Here is a 13,703-nt window from a genome sequence, read left to right as displayed (position 1 = left end):
ACCTGAAGAAGAGTGAGGTAGAGGGTGCTTATTACGTTTCAGATGGGTTCCACGTAGAGGAACAGCATTTTTGACCCTATAAAATTTATTTATTTGCGTACATACTCATATGTACTATATGTATGTTGTATTCCTGATCAGACTATAAGCCGTAGAGCAATAAAATAAGACGGACACTCACTCCAGAAACGAAACTTAAAGAACATTTATGTTACAAAACACCACAATTTAAAGAGCTTCTTCATGTCAAATTCGGCTTGGCTCGAAATTACCTTCCCAAGCATTGAAATTGATCGGAATCGGATTATCATAACGAAATACAGTTCCCATTAGAGCGGAAGAGGCAGTTTTTTTTCGGTTTCTTTCTATTTAAGAATTCAAGCTTCTTATATTTAGTTATATTCGTTCAACATACTAGGTAGGTAAGAAATACTGTAAATATATATGTGTACGAGTAAAATATATCGTTATTGTAGGGTGTGTCCAGCCTGTCGATGACCCGTGGAAACAGCTCTTCGTCTAATATATCTGCCTTAAGAGATTGGAGTAACTGTAGGCGGCTTGTACAATCTGCAAAGAAGGCTATATATTGAAATACCTACGTATTGAATACCAATACGAGTCCTCACTTCTAAAAAGGTCCCCAGATTCACTGGTATCATCAGGGCACGAATTTTCAAAGGCCTCTGGGAATGAATCATCATAAATAGAATCATTCGCTGGGCAGAACGCTCAAACTCATACCAGGGTGTTGAATAATAGGCAAAAGACAATTCATCATGCTGGAATATAACATCAGAAAACGCAAAGGACGATACAGGTTCTATAGTATGACTTACACATTCAGAAATCAGGGTAGCATGCCAATGATAGATCAACAGAATGGAAGCCATGACAAATATATAGATGCACATAAAAAAGTAATCCATTTTGGTGGGGGACTGAAAGGCCACAAAAGGTATTCTTCTGAGTAACCCCAATCCTTCCATACTTACGCCAACACCCAAGGCGTAAAAGAGAAAGCATATAAGAATGGAGAAGATGATGAAGTCTATCATAACAGGCACGCAGATAAGCAGCTCTAGCTCCTTAACAAACTTTCGGATCTTCAGATGATCCGTAACGAACTTTGTAAAAAGCCGCATTCGCCAGCGGTTCAGATGAGCGGGTGTCAGGCGATCCAGGTCTAGGAACGGATTGTGGCGCATGATCTGCAATTAACAATAAGGAATGCAAAAGGCCTGAAGCTGAATCTAAGGAGCTCTCACATCCATCTCAGGCACCCGCTTGTTCAGTATCATCAGCTTCAGGTGCACGTACTTCATGAGGCACATGATGAAGGTGTGCCACAGTGGAATAGTTGTGACCCCCAACCCGAGAGCGTACCAGGGGCCCAGAAAGCCGACCACAAAGTTGTCGTAAAGCTCGCCAAAGGGAAAAAGCCTAAAAAGCAACAGGGGTCGTTCCTCTCCGCGACGCACGGCGGGCATGTTAAACACGGTTTGCGGCATGAAGATTGTCCGATAGATGCAGTCCGACAGGGCCATTAGCCCAGCTCCTATCGAAGAAACCCACAGAATTAAAGTGATCGTCCTAGTGTATTTCTGAGTAGACAACACAAGATCCAGCTCCTGATCATCCGCCTCATTCATAAGCTTCTGCATATCCTCATGGACCTCGTGCAACATAGAAACCACTCCTAAAGAAAAATGCTCAGAAAACAATACAATTATTTGAAAGCGTTGAAACTCTATAAAAGCCACTTACGCTCCCTCTGCACGATGGCGTTTATGGTGGCAATAGACACGGTAAGGTACTGTAAGGCTGTGGCGCAGGTGGTGGCTCCATCGTTTAGCCTTTCGTAGCCTTGAAAGACGCGTGCCAGCATCAGGACGCAGCTCACCCAGATAGAGGCCGTGAAAAGGATGCAGCGCGACTGTGACAGCCAGGGCCTCCGCTGGTACTTGGAGGCCACGTAGCCGTACAACCGAAAGCACCGCAGATGAAGGCGAAGCATGGGGTTTTCGAAGATCCCGCGCGGCAGAAGCAGCTCCTTAACTCTGAACATTATGACTGGACTGACAAACGGCACACTTTCGCCTTTTACTCGGGCTCGCTAGACGTTCGAATCGGACCCTTTTTGCCATATACAATCGTATGTGTAAATAATTGTCAGACAGGTGACGCGGTTCTGCATAGAGTATGTGGTCTGGGTCCTTCGATTGGGACTGTTCCTTTTCTTCCCCAGCCCTGGGCCCTATAGTTTTGTTCGCCACTTTGAATTTGATTCGAATGTTACGCTCCCAGGCACCTACCTTTGGCAGCAAACTTTGCCCAGAACATCGATGTCAACAGTGTTTAGACAAACCGAGTTACGTGTGAGGGACATTTGCTAGTGAATTGAAACTTTTCAGCACTTGTTCCGTGCAGTTTCTATTTCTAGTGGGGTAGTGGAATAGGAACAAGGAGGGGGCTGTGATAAAGAGAATTTTTAATTTTTTCTCACCTTATTACCAGCAAAGTTCGGAGGAACAATATTGCCAAGGTTCGCAGGACTCTGGTTTGTTTTTTTTGCACTTACATACGTGTTCTAACCAGGGACCGTAATCATTTTAAGTTATATAATAAAAATTACTTGGTAAAGATTATATTTCAATTTATTACGTTTTTCTTCACTGATAATCACTATTTTTGAGTAGTTTGATAAAACTTAGACTTCATCATTATTTACGGCCCCTGGTTCTAACATTACGAAAAAGTGTTAGTGGCAAATGTCATTGAATGAATGGAAATAGCTGGAATCTAGTTACCGTTAGCCGGGTCCTTCATATGCAGGAGCTGAGTTGAGTAATTCACCAATAGATAGATGTATGGCTGTAGCAAACTGGCTGGATATTGTATCTGTGGGGTTAAATTTGCATTTAATATCCTAGTGTGAATAATTTACAAATGCAATAAACGTAAATGCGTTGGAGGAAACGCACTCAGACATGGCTGGCTGTGTGGTACACTACACTGACACCCATCCCAGTCCAGCCACCGCATGGATCCCACATGAAAATGCTGCAGACGCTCTCTGCGCCTCCGGCAGTGGGAGCAGGGTACGCATATTTGTATGGTTCATGTTTGAAATTGTCTGTTCTGTTCTGTCCTGTTCAGATATGTTTGTACTCGTATTTGTGTTTGCAAATGTGTAAATGCATTCGCATTCCCATTTGCCCTCTATACGGCGTCGCATCTCTTCTGTCTATCTGTAGCGTGAAATTCGCTGTGGGCAATAAGCCTGTAAGGATATTGAAAGTCACTCGTTTCTAATATTTACTTATGCATTTGTTTCATGCTTGCCACATTTAAGTAGAACACTGTACAAGTGCATAGGGAAGGGTCGCCTTTCACGCTACATTTACTGCTGGCAGTTGGTAGTGCATCTCCTAGGACACCACAGTAATCGGATATTAGCTCGCTTTACTTATTGTTATGGCATCTTTATTGGTAGTCAAAATTGCATGCGCTGCAGCCCCTGAGTTTGTGGTATTTGTATGTACATTCAACTTTAACGGTGCTGTAACCTCGGTAAGGATGTTCATTTCGTGCATAAGTATGTGACACATACGAGTGGACACAGGGATATTTGTCTAAAGTCATGAAAAACCAGAAGATGGAATGCAAATGTAATGGGATCTGTTTAGGTTTCTAATGCTTACATGCCAGGCTTTCTCACAAGAAAACACTTGTTCAATTTGGAATACTAGAAATGTCTCAAAAAGAGTTTTGAAAGTGGTGAGAAGCGTCACTCCCATTTCATTGTACATATATGTACATAGGGCAGACGGCTATCGCTTTCATTTCCTTTTCGCTGTGCATAAGTCCAGGCCGATTGATATAAATTAATGGATTTTCTTGAGTGATGTCCTTAGCAAAATAGCCACCATACCATAGCAGAAAGATGAAAACTCAAATAAGAGATCTCTGCAGATTTAGCAGCGAGCTAACAGAGAGTGTCGTTACAGAGGCATGTTAATTAAGCAGCAATATAACAGAGAACGATAATAACAGAGAAAAAACCAGTTTGCCAGAGCACTGCAGTGTCGTTACAGAGGCATGTTAATAAGGCAGCGAGATAACAGCGAAAGAAGAATAAAGTGAGCTAACAGTGCGTGAGATACGCTGTTGTTCTGCTCTCACTATCCTCTTTGAGCGAGAACGATGCTGCCCTCTTGTCACAGCTTCCGTGACGTGATGTCTCCTACACATCCATACATGCTTTTGATCTCGTTCTTATCTTGGGAGAGATAAGACGAGCGCAGAAACGAAGGCCAAGGAAATGCGGGTCTCTTTCAAAGTGGTTTTTAAGCGATTTTATTGCCATTTTAACTAAATTGAACTAGAATTTAGCTTTGAAGTTAATTTTGATCAGCAAGCAACCACAAATGGATTCAAATCTTATCATTATTCTCCTGTAAACTTCCAGATATGCATATTTTTTGTCTATCGGTGTCGTTAAAGCAATGAAATATCGTTACACTTAACCTTAAATCAAGTGTTTCAAAAGTTCATAAACTTAAAGGCGGCTGTGGAAGAAAGAGATTGGGTGGAGGGTCTTGGGTGTTGGGCGCCAACCAGCCACTAAATTGTTTACACGCAATTTCATGAAAACAATAAATCATGCTGTAGAATCGGCACAACAAAGGCGGCGACAATGTCTGCGTCCGCCACCGCCACCGTCTCCGACTTGACGTCAAGTTGACATTTTGGTGAAAATCAAATCAAAAGCATTTTTCCGCACAGCGGAAGTGGCGCAAGTGGCAGTCGTGCTCGGGCTCAAGTCAAACTTGGCAAACATACATTTATAACAAGGGGAACATTTAGAGCATATACTATACTATAAGGCCTCTGCATACTCCTTATAGTACATAGTATACATACATATGTACATACATATGTACATATGGGGTGGCAATAAGCTTGACGGCCAGAGTCATCAATCGTGCCACTAAGGCAGGAAAGCCAGCACCAGTTCGCGCTCCACCTCCAGCGTCAGTATTTTATTTAATTTATAAGTATAACATTTAATATTAATTATACGCCATGTAAGCTCATTGCGCATAGCGCTGAAAAGCCAAGCCCTTAAATATGTACGAGTATGAATGGATGGACGAAAGAATGAATGGGATTGGGGCGTGTGTGTGGTGATACGGCTTTTCATTTCACTCATTAACTATGGATGTTTGTTGGCCCAGCAATGGCCACAATGGTCAACAGCAACGAATCCAGCAACGAACAGGAACAAGAGTGGGAGCTGGAGCGGGAAAGATTGCCATTTTAACCATTTCCGCGTATTCTTTACCAATGCGCAAGAACAAAAAATTTGTATGTACAGCAGGGATGCCTTAACTGTTTCTGCGATAGGCAGACCACTGCTTACTCTGCACGAATGCCTGCAAAATTATACAACAAGTCCAGAATACTATTGAATTCAATTTCTAAAAATTATACAGACGTGTATCTGCTTTGGCTGAACATATACGTTGCATAGAGTCTTAAGAAGTCCTTAGGCACGACTTTCGGTGTAGAGAAAAAGCGCGAGCCGACCAAGGAAAACTCCACACTGCTTAAATTGTGGTTTCCTCTATAGAGGGAAAATCAGCACAGCGAGTTCTTATTTGCATTAAGAAATTATAATTATGGCAGCTGCCCTCCCGTTACCTTCTTGTCCACTCCACCGCATATTTTTTCCGCTTTTGGGGTTACTTTTGCCCTTTGCTGTGGCGGCTGCCCTGCGTGGGGTGCACACTTTTTTAATTGAAAAGTGCAAAATAATGTTAAAGAAAAGTAAAAAGTAGTCGTGGCGAAAAGTGTTCACCAAGTATCCCTGTCCCTGTCCTGTGCCAGTGCCCGTTCCCGCTCTGAATCCCATTCTATTTACCATTCCGAGCCCCGAGAGGCACGCCAACGTCTGTTTGTTTGTAGCGAGTATTCTGTGTGCTGTGTGGACCAGAAATGAATGCAGTTTTCCGTTCCACTCCAGGTTCTTTTCTTCCTGATTATTCCAGTGCGCCAAAGGGTTCAGAGCAGAGCTGGTCTGGTTGGAAGGCAGGGATGGGTTGCGTGTCCTGCTGGAGAGCTGTGTGGCATAAATTGTGGCTAGGACTGAGTATGAGGGCAGCAACTGGCTGTTGCCTAGCAGCTGGATTACAAAGAGGTTAGGGAGCCGCTGGCCGGATGGCAGGGGAACTTGACTTGAAGTATCCTGCTTAAGGGTGGACTATTTGTAAGGCTTATTTCGTAATCTTACAGTTTTCAATTAAGGCAGAGCTAGTTTAAGTTTTAAAAAATTGAAATTCATTTTGTAACATTCTATCTATGTAAGCCTTGAATGTGGAATAACTAGATCACGCTTTCAGCAATCTTCAAATAACTTTCCAAAGGCAATCGACGGCAATATCTAATTGGCAGGCCAAGAATCAACACTTTGGGGAGCTTCCACAACAAGCGCTAAGTGGCTGAAGGCCAGCTTTCATTTCCGATAATTGCGTCAGCTACTACGATTGCTCCTCACCTCAAATGCATAGCATTTGCGCTACTTATGCTATCTCTGTAGCTCTGAGTCGGTCGGTTCTGACCGAAACTTGGCCAAGACTCTCCCATCTACCATCTCCATCAGCAGCAGCAGCACACTGCCGGCGAAGTCGAAATGAAGCATATAATTCGTCAAGTAATTCCTCATTGATGGCGCAAAGATTACGACAAACGCTGTGAGCCAGAGTCAGGAACTCTGCGCAGCGCGAACAACAAGGAAGCGCAACTCCAGCTCTAGATTGAGACCCCACTCTATCTTCATCTCCAAATGCAACTCTAACTCTAGCCAATGTTAAATGGGCTACAAAGGAGCACCCTGTGAGGGTCGGAACGAAATTGCATCTTGGCTCATCTCAGTTGGCGCCCCGAGGAGCTAATTGTGTGCGCAATTGATGCCATGCCGATCGTGGCGCAACACTGGAGCTGCGAAGCTGCAGCAATTGGAGCTCGGTTAGCTCGTGTGTGGCGCCGGCTCCTTAGTCGCTTTGGTTCGCAAATTGGCCTACAAACTTGTCACCATTTATCTCACTCAGTGTCAAAAGCATCACCGAGATCCAGTGGATGGGCGCCACATACGCAAACTTACTTGGGCGCGTGTCTGGGGCATCAAAAAGTTTTTCGAGTCTGCCATAAAATGCGTGTCGAGAACACAAAATGACACTTAAGAGGCATGGCCAGGGTCTGGTTTTGGGTATGAGGTAGGAGCAGGGCCGTGTCAACATTGAATATGCCAAGGCAAACACTCTGCACTCACACACTCAATCAGGTATCATTTAGGAGGCAACCATCAATCTTGCCTTCATCTCATCCTCATACTCATTGACTATATCTGCAGTGACATCCCCGTCTGTGCCAGCGTAGGCAAATGTATTTGGCCATGTTTGCCATTGTTTGGCCCCCCACAATAACAATCGATGTCATCGACAGGCAGGGAGCTGGAACAGTCCAAGGGAATCCCACTCTCGTGTTGCATACTTTCGGGCTGACATAGAAACAACCTTATGCCAGTGAAACCGATGATAGCGATGATGATGATGATGATGATGATGATGATGATGATGGGTCGGAATGGAACAGGGGGGGATGGAGGCTTCAAGAAAAATGAAAGTATTCTTCTAGACTATATAAACAGGACATGATGTTTGGCATGCCCATCAATCTGTCACTTGCATCTACGAATCCTTGGCAAAAATACAAACAACAATCTCGATCAAATATGCTGCATTTAATGAACTTACTAAGGGAAAACTGCATAATTGAAAATATATCCGATCCCATAAAGAGTACTTTAAACATATGTGTAGACAATGCATAGACTTCATCCCTGTTCTTACGATATACTTATTTCCACGTTTGAATCCTATCCAAGGATGCAGCAAAACGAGCATTTTTGATTGGGTGCAATGCCTTTTGGCTGTGGACACTTCAGGATGGGTCGCGTGTAAGACTTCCAGCTATTTGTGGGTGTTTTGAGGACCCAGCCATAGCACAGTTAGAATTGCTGGCATTGCCATTACCATTGCCATTGTCGGGACTCTCTTCTACCGCATCCTTTCGCTTTGGCACGCGCTTTTGTGCGAAAATATGCAATTGAAATGTTAAATAAATAAAGGCGTAAATACTTGAAGGCCCTTCTACTACCCTTCTACTATCAGAAGTGAGCACATTCAAATGCTGCTGGAGTTCACAGATACAGATGCAGATAGAGAAGTAAGAGTACATACGGGGAGCAGAACAACCCGTTATGCATTCCATAACTCCAGTCGCATAGTCCCGGCTCGTCCCCGTCCCCGGCAGACGTTGACGTTGAAATGAATGAATGAAAATATGCAAGCAACGTGATTCCGTGGCAGCTCCAGGTCCCGTTTCAGCTCCTGCCAACCCGCAATAGCTCCCACTTCCGACCCTGACTCTGGCGCCATATTGTTTGTGCGCCATTGGGAAACGTAACCGTTAGCATTGCCACCATCGTCATCGTCATTGCCATCAGCGTCCCTTACCTTCTTCACTGTGTTACCTGTTTTGGGACCATACTACCACCAGCATCAACAGCAACAGCAACATTCGCTGCTGGTATTTTCTGTCGAGTTCAGCGTAAATTCATTCATTTCCACTTGAATTTACAATTATGCGAAACTGTTGTTGAATGGGTTTTGACTTCGTTTGCGTGGAGTTGGGTTCTGCTGTTGGGCTGACGCTGATGCTGCTGCTGATGTTGCTGATCGGGGAATGGATGGGATTCGGTGGGGTTGCATTTCCTTATAGTCGCTGCCATGGTTGGTGGCTGGGGTTCGGTTTGGTTTTGGCTCATACATATTTCCTGTTTTTGCCATTGGCAGCAGCAGGGGCATCAGTAACTTGGCTTTTGCTTTTCATAAACTGCGGTTTGTTTGGAGCAGGTGCACTCAACAGCAGGGAAAATCTTGTTGCCAGGCTACGTGTTTGACAGCGATTGTGTTTGCCAAAAGCTAAAGCAATGTAATTAAGTTTATGACTTTGGGTGTGACTATGGAAAACTATAATGTGCTAGATGTACAGAGGGAAAGTTATATGGTGTGTTTGGTTGAGCAGTTCCATGGATTTTAGTTAAAGAAGTGGCAGACATCTAAGGATTAAAGCTGAGTTTCAGTTCAATCTCATAATAGTATGCACCACAACTGCCTCATTCAGATGGTTTTCATCGGTTCGCGAGAGCTCTTATCCCTGTCAAGAGTAACTTTCAAGCAGAACTGCCACCAACTTCAGTGCACTTGGGCTGGCAACCAGTGCAATTCAATGTCATATCCTTGAAAAGGAAAGCCTCGGGCCCATAACAAAGCGGCAGAGTAAAGTTCTGTTATTGAAAGTTCATCGATGAATGCGAATGGAAACTTATTCTCCCCCGGAAAACGTCGTCTCTGCAGCTGTCGCTGCACCCCCTCCCGACGACCTGTCTGCACTGCCTTGCTGGCTTTTAGACTCCCCTTTGCTTTTTCTACTTTTCAGCTCCTTTGAGCTGCCCGACTTGACCTCCGGCCGGATGGCGGAATAGGGAAAGGGCTGTCTACTAATTTCCTCAACCAGGCCTGTTTGACTGTCCAGACGCCGACAGGGGCGTACACTGGAGCCGGCAGTACCCCCTCCCTTGTGCTTAGCCAACATTTGTATGACGCCAATGCGTTGGGGTCGTTGTTTGCATTTTTATTTGTATTTCATTTTCAATTGACTGACAGAACGGCGCCGAGAACGAAGAACCTCACCTGGATTCTGTGGGGCACCTGGGCAGCCATATCCCTATCCCCATCCCGGACTGGCCTATCCTACCCGGGGCCACCTGGAAGTTGAGTTTGCTTTTTGTGTACGAGCATTTCATCCATTCATCAGAGTTATTTACTTTTTAACGAGTTGATTTCATTCAATTTGTTTGCCCAGGTTTCAGTGGCTATTACCGGAGATGCCAAAAGGACGGAATGGCCAGGAAATAAAGTGGAAGTTTGAGTCGGATTCGGAGTCGGAGTCGGAGTCGCAGTCGTGGTTCTCCCCACAGAAAATTTTTCTTTAAGCTCCATCACAGTTTGCTTAAAGTCAGTTGTCCGACTCTGCCTTCTTTTCAATTATCGGACGGTTTCATATGGGCCAAGAGTTTTCCAATCTTAGGGGGTTCTGTTTTAGCTTGCCTTTTTTTTGGTTCGTAGTCCGCCAACTTCTTACGCGGGGCTGCGCCTTTGGCGTTTCTCGGTTTCAATAAATATTTTCACAATGAAGAAATTAAAAATTCCTCGAAATAACAATATGCACACATAACAAGACCCAAAAACGCCGTCTCTTTATATGAAAACTTGGTTTGTCTTCGCTAAGAAAAACAACAATGGAGCGGGAACATCACCAGCATCTTGAGGAGTTGAGGAAGAACACGCAGTTGGAGCTGGAGCTGAAGCTGAAGGAGGAGCTGGGGAAAAGCAAAGAGTGTCCCGACCCTGAGAATTCGATTGAAATTGTTGCCTACGGCTATGATTTTATGAGTGCGCTTTCACTGCCTTTTTTTCGCAAGGCGCTGCAAAGTAATTAAATAGCTAGCATTTTGCAGAGTTTTGATGGAATATTTTTCAAATAGGCGACCACAGATTCTTGGAAATTGTTAGGAGAGAATATATGGCACACTCATCTGGGATGCTTATATTTTATCGAACAGTTTGAAGATAGGAAGAGAAACAATTTTCAAATCTTTATATAGTTGATACACATAAAACTGCGCTTTCTTTATTTGAACTATTGTTGAATTACTTTATGTCCATTACGCCCATGAAGGCAGAAGTAGAGCTGGTAGGCGTTGTCGCAGGCATTTAAGATTTCTTCTGACGTTTTCCACACTCAAAAAAACTTTTAATATCCTCATCGATTTCGGGAAGGTCCGCCAGTGTGCCATTCGACAAAGTCCATCCCCGTGAAAAGGACAAGCCCGTTGCAGAACACTTGACCGCGTCCGTGGTGTCGGCGGATTCTCCTTGCCAGTCTCTAGCTCAGGAGGTCATCAAAATCTTTATTAGCTACCCCGTTCTCAGCCATGCAGTTGACCCCTACATTCTTAAAGTGTTAGGCAACCGACAGTTGGACAGGACATCCGGACCGACAGGACAGTCAATGCCAGCGTAGTCTTCATTCTTCTTAGTTCTTCAGATCTCTGATCTTTTCGCTCGACCTGCTTCCGATCTTAGAGCTAGCGCTGTACTTCACGTGACTATCGGAATTCGCCAAGCCTTTTTTTCATATTATCCGAGCCGAATCGATACATCGATCACGCGCCAAGGTCTGATTTCTGCGATTCGACCCAATTATTATTGTTTCAACCACCGTGTATATTCCTAAAGGAATGTGTTTTTAACAATCGTGTCTTATTGGATTGAGTCGACTATCTGGAATGCGGTGTCGCAGGCATTGGCATTTACGCCTCCGCAAACCTCCAGAGCCTTACCATGTCAATCAAACATAAAGCTTATATATTTAATACATATGTACCATATATGAATATGCTTTAATTGAACTACAAAAGTTCTTATTTAATTGGGCCCACCCAGCAGTGGTAGAGCTGGTACGCACTGTCGCAGTCATTTGAAGTTTTCTTCTGACGTCTTGCACACTCCTCCAAAGCGTTAGTATGCTCATCTCTCTTATAAACGGGCGCCACATTTCCATTCGAATAGATTATTCCATGTACCAGGAACAAGCACTTTGCGGCACACTTGATCTTGTTCGTGGTCTCGGGTGGATTCTCCTTGCCGTGTACTAAGTCATATAGGTATGCATGACCATCTAAATCTAACCCGTTCTCAGCAATGCAGTTAAGATGTAACCTCATAAGATGATATTCATATTCAGTATTCACCACACTCCATGCATTCACCACAAAGTGCGCTGTTAGGCAACCGAGCAGCACCGTCAATGCCAGCGTAGTCTTCATTCTTCTTGTTTCTTCAGTTCTCTGATCTTTTCGCTCGACCTGGCCTTATATAGCTGGCGCTGAACTTCACGTGACTATCGGAATTCGCCAAGCCTTTTGTTTCACATTATCCGAGCCGAATCGATGCATCGATCACGCGCCGGGGTCTGATTTCTGGGATTCGTACAAAATATTATCTATTTTAACCAGCGTGTATATTGTTCATTAATTATTCAAGAATATGGAGACGCATCTTTAAACAAGTAGTAGTAGTTTTGAAATTCTTTATTATGCCTCCTCTTAAGAGATATTTTGCTAACTAATGATTGTATATTAACATGAATAGCTGCTATTATTCTTTATGCTCTTTTCCAACAAAATTCTACTGGAATATTATGCCAGTTTTTGAATTTTTATGTTTTTGGTTCTATAATTGTATTTTGTTTTTGGCGACAGTGTCTTATTGGAATGAGTGGCCATGGGTCTGGACGCAGTAGACGATTTGGAAAGCGGTGTCGCAGGCATTGGCTCCCTTTATGCCTCCACAGACCTCCAGGGCCTTATTAATTACATCCTTTTGGGGATGGTCGGCGTATTGCTTCTTGATCTTGTCCTTCAGCAGGTTTCCTTTCGCATCCATATATCCACTTGCCACCATCACGCACTGGGCGGTACACTTCACGTTGTCCTTGACGTCTGCCGGCTTCACCTTGCCCAGCTTCAGATCCAAAACGTCCTGCTCAGTCACTCCCAAATCGGTCACGCATTTTTTCATAATTTCTTCAGGATTCTTCACATCCGTCGCTTTCTGGAGAAGAATAATCTCAGTCGCCTCCCACTTCCAACCACAGTTCCACTCACCACAAAGCTCGCTGTTAGGCAGCCGAACAGCAGCGTCAATGCCAGTGTAGTCCTCATTCTCCTAGGTTGTTTACTTTGCTTATGTCTCCGGCTCCGGCCGTGCATCCCATATTTATAGGTAGATTTTTATTGTCACTTCGCGTGACTCTACGAATTTGTCATTGGTCGGAGCTAATACAAAGGTCTGATTCTCGGGATCAGTCTAATTATCTATTTTACACACCGTGTGTAAATTGTATAGCTCTAAAAGCTGGCTGCTTGACTGCTCCTCGCTTTAGTGGCTGAATAAATTATTCAAAAATATTGGGATCTGGCTCAAATATTGTTTTGCAAAAAAATACTAAGTTGAGAAAAAACTACGTATTGCAAATGTACAGGTATACTAATTCTAATTATTGTTAATGCGAATTTGCTATATAGCGTTATATACACGTGTATATTTTTACATATGTATGTACAACCAAATGAAATTTCTAATCAATCAAAAATATTTATTAGGGCATTTGATTTTTGGTCTCTGGTAATTATTGCAGCTATCTGCTTGACAATGATTCATTTGTTGAGCTAAATTTCAAATGCATGCAATGGAACGGGCGTTAAAAGCCACACAAAATTAATTTACCTATTGCATTTGTAATGAAATATATCTTGATTAATTGGTTCGCTCACACTGATGCATATTTTAATTGGAAAAAAGTCGACTGCGCCATCAGTCTGGGCGGACAGATTATTCGAATATTTAGTAATTTCATTTTGATGACACTGTGTGGAATGGGATGTTTTTTTCCATATACGATTCCCATTAACAGCATCATTATTTATGAATATCATTATTACTTATATATAT

General features: G+C 43.5%; 3 protein-coding genes across 3 annotated transcripts; all 3 read right to left on the bottom strand.

Moving 5' to 3' along the window:
- Nucleotides 1–401: 401 nt before the first annotated feature.
- On the bottom strand, nucleotides 402–2,068 carry LOC108158050 (odorant receptor 56a). Its single transcript, XM_017290196.2, has 6 exons — nucleotides 1,768–2,068; nucleotides 1,269–1,699; nucleotides 996–1,211; nucleotides 840–941; nucleotides 630–782; nucleotides 402–570 (listed from the first exon to the last, which is right to left on the bottom strand). The coding sequence occupies exons 1-6, from the start codon at nucleotides 2,066–2,068 to the stop codon at nucleotides 520–522; spliced, it is 1,254 nt and encodes a 417-aa protein (XP_017145685.1). The 3' UTR covers nucleotides 402–519.
- Nucleotides 2,069–11,541: 9,473 nt separating this feature from the next.
- LOC108158239 lies at nucleotides 11,542–12,043 on the bottom strand. The gene has a single exon (XM_017290472.2). It carries the CDS (start codon nucleotides 12,014–12,016, stop codon nucleotides 11,612–11,614), a length of 405 nt encoding a protein of 134 aa, XP_017145961.1. The 5' UTR covers nucleotides 12,017–12,043; the 3' UTR covers nucleotides 11,542–11,611.
- A 222-nt stretch (nucleotides 12,044–12,265) lies between these two features.
- Nucleotides 12,266–12,967, bottom strand: LOC108158238 (general odorant-binding protein 56h). The gene is made up of 2 exons (XM_017290471.2): nucleotides 12,857–12,967; nucleotides 12,266–12,803 (listed from the first exon to the last, which is right to left on the bottom strand). Exons 1-2 carry the CDS (start codon nucleotides 12,959–12,961, stop codon nucleotides 12,456–12,458), a joined length of 453 nt encoding a protein of 150 aa, XP_017145960.1. The 5' UTR covers nucleotides 12,962–12,967; the 3' UTR covers nucleotides 12,266–12,455.
- Between the last annotated feature and the right edge of the window lie 736 nt (nucleotides 12,968–13,703).

This window comes from Drosophila miranda, chromosome 3 (genome assembly GCF_003369915.1).
Source record: "Drosophila miranda strain MSH22 chromosome 3, D.miranda_PacBio2.1, whole genome shotgun sequence".
Taxonomy (NCBI): Eukaryota; Metazoa; Arthropoda; class Insecta; order Diptera; family Drosophilidae; genus Drosophila; species Drosophila miranda.
This window is presented reverse-complemented; position numbering and strand designations above follow the sequence as displayed.

Excerpts from the sequence above, each read along its gene's own strand:
- LOC108158050 (XM_017290196.2), bottom strand. The coding sequence starts at position 2,068 with ATGTTCAGAGTTAAGGAGCTGCTTCTGCCGCGCGGGATCTTCGAAAAC. Across the intron at positions 1,212-1,268 it reads AGCGGGTGCCTGAGATGGAT|ATCATGCGCCACAATCCGTT; the intron begins GTGAGAGCTCCT and ends TGTTAATTGCAG. Across the intron at positions 571-629 it reads ATCTGGGGACCTTTTTAGAA|ATTGTACAAGCCGCCTACAG; the intron begins GTGAGGACTCGT and ends CCTTCTTTGCAG.
- LOC108158239 (XM_017290472.2), bottom strand. The coding sequence starts at position 12,016 with ATGAAGACTACGCTGGCATTGACGGTGCTGCTCGGTTGCCTAACAGCG.
- LOC108158238 (XM_017290471.2), bottom strand. The coding sequence starts at position 12,961 with ATGCACGGCCGGAGCCGGAGACATAAGCAAAGTAAACAACCTAGGAGA. Across the intron at positions 12,804-12,856 it reads GCCTAACAGCGAGCTTTGTG|AAAGCGACGGATGTGAAGAA; the intron begins GTGAGTGGAACT and ends ATTCTTCTCCAG.